Consider the following 12852-nt stretch of genomic DNA (forward strand, 5'->3'; position numbering starts at 1 on the left):
AGCATCCCCATGGTCATGTGATCACCATTTGTAGTCTTCCCAACTGGCTTCTGATAAGGAAAGTCAATGGGGCAAGCCAGATTCACTTAATTACATGAGTCACTTAACAACTGCAGTGATTCATTTAACAACTGTGGCTAAAAAGGTCATAAACATGGAGCACAACTCACTTAATAACTGCCTTGCTTAGCTTTGGAAATTTTGGGCTTAATTTTAGTTGTAAGTCAGGGACACCTATTGACTTGAAGTCCATCCATATATAGTAGATAAAGTCTCCCCTATCATCAAACCTTCTTTATTCTATGGATTTAGTTTTAGCCTATTAAACATCATTTAGTTTAAAAGGCACCCAAGCTATCAGATTCTAACACATCTGATAAAGATTGAAAGGAGAAGTAGACCTGAATTTCATACAAATAAATATAGCCAATACCCAATTTAACACACTATTTGCCATTCCTTTTTTGTTTTATTAGTTTTTTTATTTTTAAATATACACCAATATCAATACATGAACAGTGTGGTCCCTGGGTATAATTCATTTTGATACAAACATTAATAATGATAATTATAATAATTGTTATATTAATCAAATTTATATAATCCTAGTATTAATATACATGGTTTTTTAAAAGTACCTATTCAATATTTCAATATTCCATTTTAATGCCAATAATGTAAGCATACATGGTAATACCATCTTTCCCCCTCTAATCTTTTCCATCAAATTATTACTTATATTCTATTATATAAAAAGGGGAAAATTATAAGTTGTAGCATATTTTCTATTTTCCCATATATGCCTTGCATTAGGTACTTTATCTCTCTGTGGTTCTTTTCCATAGTACCTCTAATGCTTTGAAACATCAACACCATTTCTCTTGAAATCTCACTCCTTTCCCCCTGATGGAGCATCTTGTCTTAATTGAATAAGTCCCATTCTTACTCAAATCCAAAAGCAATATATTCCAGTCCAACGTTACTCCTCAGAAAGATCAGTAATCATAGTCCTTTACATCTCAGAGTTGTTAATCAATTCCATTTAAGTAGTCCAGGAAGCTTCTGCAAGTCAAAAATCATTTTGCTTTACTTAAAAGTCTTCCTTATTCTCTTAATAGAGTCTCCAATAATAATAAAGTAACTAGTTATAGAATTGTAAGTGTCACCACAATCCTCCAGATTAATATTATTTATTTTTCTCATCAAAGTTTTTCTAAACTTGTAGGGGTCTGGTGTATTCCATTCACCAGTAGATGACACCCTCAATTTATGTTTCAGCATTGTTTCAAATCTTACAGATTTGATTAATCCAAATTTAATTCAGTTTATGGAAGCAAACTATTCAAGTAAATAGTCCAGCATTTTTTAATGCCTTTCCAAAACAACGCCTGCCCAATTTAAAAGTCCAATTTTTTATGTTTTAAAAGGTCTTTAATTTTTCTTCCCTTAGTTCCTTTCTTTTGAGTCTAGGATTTTTCTCTCTATGGTAGTTTGCCACTTTAAAAAATAGTTCTAAGAGTCTCTTTTCCTGGATTTTCCTCTTTCTTTCTTTTTTTTAAAGTTAGGGTCTAAATAAGAAGGAATTTTCTCACCCAGTTCCAATCACTGTGTAATGCCTGGAAGCCATATTACCTGTTCATCTCTGCACCACTCCTGCATGTTTCTTTGTTGCCTCGGCTAACCCAGCTTTGTGGCAGCTATGATGGCTGCCTCTTTTCATTGAGGGAGAGGAAAGAAGCCCTGAGTTCAGTGGAAGAGTTGCTGCTCTTCCCGAATTACAGGGCGCCCCTCTTTTCTTCACTACCCTTACAGGGTGGCTTTAGCTCCTTTCGGTGCCCTCCAACAGGGAGAAGTTGCGTGGGAGCACGGAGACATGCTCCTCAGGGTCAATAGTCCTTGACATCAGCCGGAAGTCATCATTCCTATCTAATCAGCTTTTGATGTGAGACCCAAGTCACTCATAAGGCATAATTTTACTTTTAAGCCTTTGCAGGCAATTTGCTCTTTATATGTTTAGTAGAGCTTACCAAAATGAAATATTTTCTCCAATTAATTGTGGTATAATTTGAGGATTACATGCAATAACCTGTAGAGTTATTTATTTTCATAATGCTGTTTTACTTGGTGGTCTGGTTTCTAGTAAATTCTCAGGATATGTTAGTTAAGAATAAATATTAGAATAGATTTAGTTCAGACAATGTGTTTTAGATCAACCTTTTGAATCTGGTGTCTTCTAGATGTGTTGGACTGCAGTGCTGCCAACAAGAATGATTGGCAAATAAAGGAAGTTGAAATCCAATATATCTGGAATTATTATGTTAAAGAAAAGCTAGTTTAAAAAGTCTTGTTTAGAGGAAGACTATTCTAGAGAAATCTTGCACATCTCTTAGGGAGGAAAGAACCAGATTAATACCTTGGAAATAATCACAGGCCAGTAAAGAATAGCTGTGATGCTGATCAGCTTTAGGCATCCAGAAATAGCACAACAATATGGAGTTGGCAATGTGTGTGAAGCCTAGAGGTGTTGGAAATGCTCGGCAGTGTGATTTTCATGATGGTGGTGGTAATGTTTATGATAGCAGACTTAATTTTTAAAAAAAATGCTGTTGGGCTACACAAGGCTGTTTGGCAAACTGCATGTTGTACAGCCTTGTTCTAGAACTTTAAAATCACTCTTTGAAAACTGATGCTATCACATTATATAATACTGGACTATGTAGACCAATATCTACCTTAGTATAAAAACATCACATGACAAGATATTTTTTAAAATGCTATCATTCTAGGGCTCTGGCAGATATGAACAATGATGGGAGAATGGACCAACTGGAATTTTCTATAGCTATGAAACTTATCAAACTAAAGCTACAAGGTTATCAGCTCCCTTCTGCATTACCTCCTATTATGAAGCAGCCTCCCATTGCTATTTCTACCACACCAGGATTTGGTAAGAATATTTTACATTATATCATCTTCCTGAAATACTTTGTAGATTTCATGTTGTCTACTACTAGACAACATTCTACTACTACTGTAGTAGAACTTGTCTACTACTGTCATTCTATTTAGAGAATCACTTTAATACAATTGTAACAAACATTATCATATAGCTTTTCACCTTGTAATATAAATGTCTCTGGCTAGCAGTTTTAATTTTTAAGAGTTATTATTTGAATACAAGACAAACACAGAAATTTAGGAAGAAAAAGAGAAAAAAGAAAAATATATAGAAAAAATGCAGTTAAAGAAAAATATATGTTCTTTTATCCCTCTTTACAACAGTTACAAATTCATTATCCCTTCTTCCCATTAACATCACAATAATCCCTTCAGCTCCTTTCTGAATCCTTTTCAGTACTCAAATCCAGAAATTACCATTTGACATTTTTCCATTTTCAGCAAAAAAAATCCATAAGAGGTTTCTAGTCTTTCACAGGTAGTCCTGGATTTATGACCATAATTGGGACTGGAATTGCAGTTGTATGTTATTATGGTTATAAGTTGAGGCACCATAATGCTAACTTGATTTTACAACCATTTTTATGTTGGTTAAGTGAGACACAGTTAAGTGAACCATAGGATTGTAAATATAAGGTCATTTGATCCAATGGGTATTTTTGCCATTTTGATTGCATTTTTCATTGTTTAAGGAAAATATAAAAACATTTTAAGCATTTTAAAAAAATAATCCCCCTTGGTCTACAACTTGATCTACTCTTGTGATCCCCACTTGAAAAACAAAGGAGCCAAGAATTTTTTTTTTCAAATTCTCTTTCCCTATGGAGAAACGTCGTTTCAAATACTGTTCTTTTGGAAAATCTTCCTTAGTCTGGTTTGCTCCAGAATCAGAATATTTTTTTTCCCATTTTGGTTCTATACTTATTGAAGGATCATTCATATAGATCATTGTAATAAATCTTTGTAGCTGGCCAGCAATGATAATTATGAAAACTTCTCTTACAGGAATAAGCGGTCTCTCCACTATACCACCTCTTTCAGCTGTTGCTCCAGGGCCAATTACATCCATACCAGTTGTGGGAATGTCTCCACCTTTGGTATCTTCTGTTCCTACAGCAGCTGTGCCTCCTGTTGCTAATGGAGCACCAGCTGTAATCCAACCTCTACCACCTTATGGTCATCCCGGTATGCTGAATTATCAACATTTAGATTTCCAGAGCTTATACATATTCTATTTTATATTTAAAAGAAAAGTAATTTGTGTTTTAAAATGGAATCACATATTTATGTATGAATGACATCAGTGACATTCTACCCTGGATATTAAGTTATCTGTTAAACTTATAATACATTGTTTTCTTATTGAATAGTATATACTAGAGGTATATACAGTGTATTCAGATTGGTTTCTTAAAGATTCTTTGGAGAGAGTGAATTTAACATCTAACTGCAACACTAAAACAATCCCACCTTTTTTAGGCTCAGACTGTTCCTGTGCGATTTAATCCAAGGACTTCAGAATCCTAGTGCCTGCAATATATTTATATGCAGTGGTGGGATTCAGCCAGTTCGCACCACTTCGGGAGAACCGGTTGTTAACTGTCTGAGCAGTTTGGCAAACTGGTTGTTGGAAGAAATCATTAGGGCAGAGAACCGGTTGTTAAATTACTTGAATCTCACCACTGCTTATATGACTCTTTATCAATTTTGATGTAAAACAGAATAGCAAAATATTACAGTATTTTACATCAAAGATTCACGAGTTTAACAGTATTCAGAATTACAAAGTTGCACTCCTGATTCATTCAGATTTCTATTAACGTTTATACTAATCACTAAATCTTTGATAATTTGATTAATTTTAATAAGATAATCATTTTTTCCATGAAAAATTAGACTGATTGGCTTTTCCAGGTCTTTTAAGTATTGATTAAACCATGTTAAAACATTATAAAGGCAAGTGCATATGTTTACCTATTTAAGCAAACTTAATATTAGATATGAGATTGATATCTTTCTGAAGTATTGCTTGGCCTAAATTGTCTTCCACTTTTATACATAGTATCTAATTAGTGGTTCAGTTTCCACATTGTACTAATTTGGTTTGTTTGGCATATAATGCTGTCTGTCTATAGAATGGAAGTTGGCTTTCATTCTATAAACTGGTTAAATGAATTGTAGTTTAATACAGTGTGGGTTTGGTTTCTCCTCTTTTTACTGTAATATACTGCTTATACATTTCAAGTCTGTCTTGAGTGTTGGCAGAAAACTATTCATGGAATAGTTGAAAGGAAAATACATAGGGAATTAATTTTGTATAAACAAAATTTTGTTTAATTGATTAATATATGTTTTAATAGCCTCGGTGGTGCATAGGTTAGAGTGCAGTACTGCAGCCTACTTCTGCTGACTGCCTGCAATTTGGCAGTTCAAATCCCACCAGGCTCAAGGTTGACTCAGCCTTCCATTCTTCCGAGATGGGTAAAATGAGGACCCAAATGGTTGGGGGCAATATGCTGATTCTGTAAAACTGCTTAGAGGGGGCTATACAGCACTGTAAAGCGGTATATAAGTCTGAGTGCTATTGCTATATGTTTTTAATATTAATTTTTATGATCCTTTGTAGTTTTTAAAAATAGTTTAGAATGTTATAAGCAATATTGTAATTTGATTATATCAAAAAGTATATTTGATAATGGCAATTTAAGGTAAAATAATTTGTGTATTAATCATTTAATTTCATCAAATTTAAAGCATAATAATTATGTTTCAGCAACATTGCCAAAGAGTTCCTCCTTCAGTAGATCTGGTGGAGGATCCCAACTAAATGCAAAGCTGCAAAAAGCACAATCATTTGATGTGGCTGGGTAAGTATGACTGTTTTGTTCTAAAGTACTTTGGCAGCTTTGTCAAAAATGTCACTCTTGCAGATACTCAGATACAAATGTTTTCACTAAATTTAAGAAGACCGCTTGTGAATAAGTGGTATCAGAGATGAACTCTTTGCATATAACATGGCATTTCAAAAATCTGAAATTAAAGGATTCATTCTGTTGAAAAGTTGTTTGTGTAGACTACAATAACATTTTTATTATGATCACTGATTAGAATTGTGTAGAAGAATAATTATATATTCTTTAATAGAATAGAATAGAATAGAATAGAATAGAATAGAATAGAATAGAATAAAATAGAATAGAATAGAATTTTTTATTGGCCAAGTGTGATTGGACACACAAGGAATTTGTCTTGGTGCATATGCTCTCAGTGTACATAAAAGAAAAGATACGTTCATCAAGGTACAACATTTACAACACAATCGATGGTCAATATATCAATATAAATCATAAGGATTGCCAGCAACAAAGTTACAGTCATACAGTCATAAGTGGAAAGAGATTGGTGATGGGAACGATGAGAAGTTTAATAGTAGTGCAGATTTAGTAAATAGTTTGACAGTGTTGAAGGAATTATTTGTTTAGCAGAATGATGGCCTTCGGGGAAAAACTGTTCTTGTGTCTAGTTGTTCTGGTGTGCAGTGCTCTATAGCGTCGTTTTGAGGGTAGGAGTTGAAACAGTTTATGTCCTGGATGTGAGGGATCTGTAAATATTTTCATGGCCCTCTTCTTGATTCGTGCAGTATACAGGTCCTCAATGGAAGGCAGGTTGGTAGCAATTATTTTTTCTGCAGTTCTAATTATCCTCTGAAGTCTGTGTCTGTCTTTTTGGGTTGCAGAACCGAACCAGACAGTTATAGAGGTGCAAATGACAGACTCAATAATTCCTCTGTAGAATATACTTTATATTGAACATCTGTTTTGTTGTGAAAAGATATTCATAGATTAAAGTTTTGTATAAATAATAAGATTTGGATTTATTTGGGAAAGTAATTAGCTAGATGTGATTTACACTGCTAACTATTCCTGTTACCATGTAATGAAGTTTTCCATTTATTTTGATTATGCCTTTGTTTGGATACAACTTTCTCCTTCCTCTACATCTCTTTTTGGTACTCAAATTCTCCATTTTAGTCCATCATGTATAGTATTTCACAAATATTCATTAATATATATTTAGCTGGGTTTTTGCCGTGTTTTATCTTAAAGCATAATTTTATAAAAAGCATTGTTATTTAGGAGATAAGGTAAAAATACAAGTTTTATTAATTATTGCAATTTAAATCTTGTTGCAATATTGACCTGAATATAAGGCTTATAATTGAATAAATCTGTTATATTCATAAATCGTAAGAAATTTGAATTCTGGAAATATTTATAATGCCTAAAGGGTAGCACGATGACTCAGTGTTTAAGACACTGGGCTTGTTGGCTGGAAGCTGACCATCACACAACAGGGTGAGCTCCTATCTTCACCTGGTTTCTGCCAACTAGCAATTCAAAAGCATGCAAATGTAAGTAGATAAATAGGTACCACTTCAGTTGGGAAGAAACAATACTCCATGACATCATGCTGGCCACATGATGATGGAAATATCTTCCGACAACACTAGTTCAACGGCCTTTGAAACAGATGGGTGCCACCCCCTGTAGTCGATTACAGTTAGCAGAATAAAATTCTCAGGGATTCCTTTCCTGCTTAAAGATTCACTCTCAAAATGTTATGGGACAGCTTTTTCTAAACAGATTCCTTTAAATGTGATGGACAACAAATTAGCCATGTTTGATGAGAAGGCTTTGAATTGCAACCCAAGAACTTTTGGGGACACTGAATTGCTGACATAGGATAAAACAAACTCCGGTTAAACAAATTTCAGTATAACGAAATTTAACCAGTTAAAAATAAAGATGTGAGTTGCAAATGGTAATATGTCATATTTTATTAAATTTGGGTAATTTAAATTCTGAGATATGTTTATTCAGACGTATTTTGAAAGGTGTTAGTAATTTTATTCATATATAGTCTTATTTTGGAGATTAACGTGAGCTTCTATTTTAACATTTGTTTCAATGAAGCCTCTTAGTAGCAATGCTAGTATTCATAGATTATGTTGGTAGGCCTCTGTATAGAATATAGCAATTAAACTTCTGCCAAGAATTTAAAGTTGTCTTAAGATAAATGGGACTGGCTCTGTTTTAGCTATCTCTCAGTATCTCTATCTGCATTAGAACCAAGTTAACAGAGAGAAAACAAGTAGGGGAAAGGAGAGTATCCAGAGAGGCTGTGTGCTATTAGAGTTTGCATGTTCAACTGTAAGATGTAATTTTTTTTTCTTTCCTGTGGCTTGTTGTTTGCCTAATATGGGTGACTGAATGACTGTTCCCTGCTGAGAAAATAGAGTCTGTAAGAGAATTAAAGGCTGCTAGGTTCAAAAGAGCGAGCTCACTGAGCAAGAAAACAGGGAGTGCTAACAGGAGCTTTGAGTTAAACTTGCCAATTAAACTGTCTCTGAATGTCAAAGGGAATAAAAGCTGCCCTATAGAATAGAATATAGGACTGATAAATTCTTAAGCAGTAAAAAAAATGCAATTGTGTTTTATAAAACACAAAGAAAAAAGCCATGTTAGTTGGTAACACACTCCTGCAAGGAATGCAATAGGACCAGGGTATAAAACCAAGAGCTATAGATCATTTAGTTTGATATCAATCCTTGGAATCATAAATGTCTTAAAATTGTTACTAAAAGCATGAATTTGTTGGAATCAGTTTGACAAGATTTGTTTTTATCTTTATTTTTAACTTCCTTTAGAGTAGAAGTCAACTCAGTTAAATTACAGCTCATTAAGATAGCAAGAAATATGGATCTAAGTGAAAGATTTTGGAAAACCAGTGAAACCCAGGCTAACATGACAATTTCTGCATCATGCTTGTAGTAGCCACAAATGGGATAGAAATTCATTATTTTCAACAATGAAGCTGTACAAATATCTATCAGATGAGATGAAGTAACAATGTTCTTAAAGTAGAATTTAGGTTTGCTATAGTGCAGGGGTGTGAAACTCGTAGCCCCCGGGCCAAATGCATCACATGCTGACCCCACCCCCGCCCGGTTTAGGGAAGGGGAAAAAAGTCCCAATACATCACGTGACGACGTGAGTTTGACACCCCTGCTATAGTGAAGTACAGACCCAGGATGAAGATAAGCTAAAATAAGTTCAAAGAAGTAGCAAAAAAATAATTGGCAACAACAACATAACTCAAATTACAGCTAGGACCTCATTTTCCTTGAATATATTAGAGAAGGAAAAAATGTAAAAAATAGATATTTTAAAAAGAACTATCAGTATAAGTAGAAACATAGCTTTAATTCATCATCAGAGTAGCTGGAAGGGACCTCGGAGGTCTTCTAGTCCAGCCCCCTGCTCAAGATGATACCCGTGATGGCGAGCCTATGGTACGCATGCCGGAAGTGGCACACAGAGCCATCCCTCTGGGCACGCAGAGCCATTGCATGTTGCTCTTCCGGGTTCTGGTGCAGCAGCCAGCTGGTCTTTAAGTGCACAGGAGCATCAGAAACCGAAAGAGTAGCTGCCCGGAGCCTTGATCACCTGGGTGCCTTTAAAGCAAGGCTCTGGGAAAATATTGGGGAACCTGGAAAGGCGGTGGAATGAACCTCCTGGACTCCTGGAGCGGCCAGAGCCCTTGCAAGCCAGAGAAAGGAAGTGCCTTTATCTGCTTAATCCTCCGGGAAGAGAACCCGCCTTTCTCTTCAGCTTCTTGGGCTCAAGGCCTCCAAGGAGCAAAAGGTCTGCAGGTAGCTTGGGGAGAAGAGGAGCGAGAGTGGGCAGGCCTGCAACGGGTAGGGGGGTAGTGAACTTGCCCAGCACAGCATTCCTGAATGGGAAAGGCTGGCTGGCCATCTCGAATGGAGAGAGATCCCTTCCCTCAACCCTAACTCACCGGCAGGCCTTTCCCCCATTTTAAAAGAAGCAAAAACTGGAGAACCATCTCCTGATCACCCTAATAATAATAATAATAACAACAACAACAACAACAATAATAATAATAATAATTTAATTTGTATACCGCCCTTCTCCCGAAGGACTCAGGGCGGTTAACAGCCAAGTAAAACAACAATCAAATACATACAATACAAATAAAAACAGTAGCTAAAAAACTTATTCAAATTTGGCCCAAATTTTAAAATACATTTAAAAACACTAAAAATCAATTAAAAATTAAAAACCCATAAAACATCTAAAAATTCTATGCCAGCCCTGCACGGAAGAAAAGGTATGTCTTAAGTTTGCGGCGAAAGATCCGAAGGTCAGGAAGCTGTCGAAGTCCAGGGGGAAGTTCGTTCCATAGGGTGGGAGCCCCCACAGAGAAGGCCCTTCCCCTGGGGGCCGCCTTGAGGATCATATTGTTATCAATACATGGAAGGAGGGGGTGGAGGTGGGAGGCAGGAGGAAGCGAAGCCTTTCCTTGTCATGATTTCTTGGAAGAAAAGTAAAAGCGACGAAAGGGACCCCTGGAAACCTTAAGAGAGGAAGAGCAGCAAGGCAAGAGAGAGATCCTTCCTGGGTTCCCCAGTATTTTCCTGGAGCCTTGCTTTAAAGGCACCCAGGCGATCAAGGCTCTCGGGAAGCGTTGGGCAGATGCGCAGGCCAGAAGGCGCAGAAGAACGATGGAGAGAGCGAGGAAAGGGAGGAAAGCCTCTCAATTCCTGTGCATGTCTTTTCACTTTTCACTAAGTTTAAACGTGTGTCTCTCTTCTCCCATACCCAGCGCCCTTAAGCCGGTTGCCATGAAAAGGAATCTGGCACGCAGTAATAAGCTCTCTGTGCAGAAGCAGTGAGGGGTCTTTGAGCTGTGGGGGTGGGGAGAGTGAAGGCAAGGAGCTGCGCATTAACTCAGCAGGAGTGGGAAAGGTTTTATGGGCATTGCGCACGGCTCCGCCCTCTCCCTTCCTAGCTGGACAGTGGAGCAAACTGCGCGCAGCTGGGGTTCTGCTTGTAGGCACTGGCAGCAGGTCAAGTCAGAAGCATGGGGGAGGCAGGTAATCAAGAAGCCCTGTGCTGGTGCTTGTTCAGCGCGGCCACAGGCAAGCTGAGAGATAGTGGGATGGAGTGGTGTGGATGCCCCTTGCTCTCCCCTTTGGTGCAGGGGGGGGGTATGCCACTATCCCGTCCCTTGTGCATGCGCACACGACCTGCACGTGCGCATGACCCCTCAGGCCCAAAACGGCGGGGAGGGCATGCATGCATGGGATGGGTGGGTCACGTGCGCATGCGCGGGGAGCATTGCATTATGGGTGAGGGCATGCATGTGTACGACCCCCCCATGCTCCCCCCGCTTTCGGCACACCACAACAAAAAGGTTAGCCATCACTGTCTTATACCATTTCAGACAAGTGACTGTCCAGTCTCTTTTTAAAAACCTCCAGTGATGAAGCACCCACAAGGTCTGAAGGCAAGCTATTCCACTGGTTAATTATCCTCACTGTTAGGAAGTTTCTCCTTAATTCCAGGTTGCTTCTCTCCTTGATTAGTTTCCATCCATTGTTTCTTCTCTGGTGCATTGGAAAATAAATCGACCTCCGCTTTGTGGCAGCCTCCCAAATACTGGAATACTGCTATCATGTCCCCTCTAGTCCTTCCATATTGAAATCTTTATTGTCAGTGCACAACATATGTCCAATGAGATTGATTGAGCTCCCTCAGTGCACCCACCCCCCAATACAACCAGTCTTTTCTCTAGACTAGCCAAACCCAAATCCTGCAACCGTTCTTCAAATGTTTTAGTTTCCAGGCCTTTAAACATCTTAGTTGCTCTTCTTTGCACTTTTTCCAAAATTCTACCAGAGAATATTTAATTACTTATTTATATTAAACATAGATTTTGTTATTGGTGGGGAGAAAGATTGCTGCCCTTCACAATTATACAATTTATTGGCCAAGTGTGATTGGACACACAAGGAATTTGTCTTGGTGCATATGCTCTCAATGTACATAAAAGAAAAGATACGTTCATCAAGGTACAACATTTACAACACAATTGATGGTCAATATATCAATATAAATCATAAGGATTGCCAGCAACAAAGTTACAGTCAAACAGTCATAAGTGGAAAGAGATTGGTGATGGGAACTATGAGAAGATTAATAGTAGTGCAGATTTAGTAAATAGTTTGACAGTGTTGAGGGAATTATTTGTTTAGCAGAGTGATGGCCTTCGGGAAAAAACTGTTCTTGTGTCTAGTTGTTCTGGTGTGCAGTGCTCTATAGCGTCATTTTGAGGGTAGGAGTTGAAACAGTTTATGTCCTGGATGTGAGGGATCTGTAAATATTTTCACGGCCCTCTTCTTGATTCGTGCAGTATACAGGTCCTCAATTCACCATGAACAACAACTTGGAGGAAAATCTAGGAACCTTTTCCTTTTCTACAACTCTTGATGGGTTCAGCGTATTGCCTATGGTTTAACAGTGTCACATTGCAATTCTTCTAAAGAACATAAAGGAGATGGTAAAAGAAATCACAGATTCAATACCTAAAATATAATAAAACAAGATTAAAAATGCAGATAAACTATATGGATAATGGTAATGATGTACCTTCCTTTATAGACAGTTGATTTGAAAATAGTGTCTCTTAATTAGTGTCTACTATTAATCGTTTCATAGTTCCCATCACCAATCTCTTTCCACTTATGACTGTATGACTATAACTTGTTGCTGGCAATCCTTATGATTTATATTGATATATTGATCATCAATTGTGTTGTAAATGTTGTACCTTGATGAACGTATCTTTTCTTTTATGTACACTGAGAGCATATGCACCAAGACAAATTCCTTGTGTGTCCAATCACACTTGGCCAATAAAATTCTATTCTATTCTATTCTATTAATATAAAAGGTTTGAGGGGACAAAAGTCATATAATATTGAATAGTATCTTCTTACTGGTATGAATACAGAGGTGGTTTGCACCAGTT

General features: G+C 37.1%; 1 protein-coding gene across 11 annotated transcripts in view; it reads left to right on the top strand.

The window, feature by feature from the left end:
• Positions 1-12852, top strand: part of ITSN1 (intersectin 1) — a 104271-nt gene that overhangs the window by 24114 nt on the left and 67305 nt on the right. For all 11 annotated transcript variants that reach the window (XR_009155564.1, XM_058186893.1, XM_058186895.1 and 8 more), the window contains 3 exons: positions 2787-2947; positions 3964-4143; positions 5732-5825. Coding sequence is in view for 10 of the 11 variants with exons in the window: in XM_058186893.1 (XP_058042876.1) it covers positions 2787-2947; positions 3964-4143; positions 5732-5825 (435 nt within the window). In the remaining variant the exon portion in view is untranslated. The remainder of the gene's footprint in view (positions 1-2786; positions 2948-3963; positions 4144-5731; positions 5826-12852) is intronic.

This window comes from Ahaetulla prasina, chromosome 5 (genome assembly GCF_028640845.1).
Source record: "Ahaetulla prasina isolate Xishuangbanna chromosome 5, ASM2864084v1, whole genome shotgun sequence".
In the NCBI taxonomy this organism is placed as follows: domain Eukaryota; kingdom Metazoa; phylum Chordata; class Lepidosauria; order Squamata; family Colubridae; genus Ahaetulla; species Ahaetulla prasina.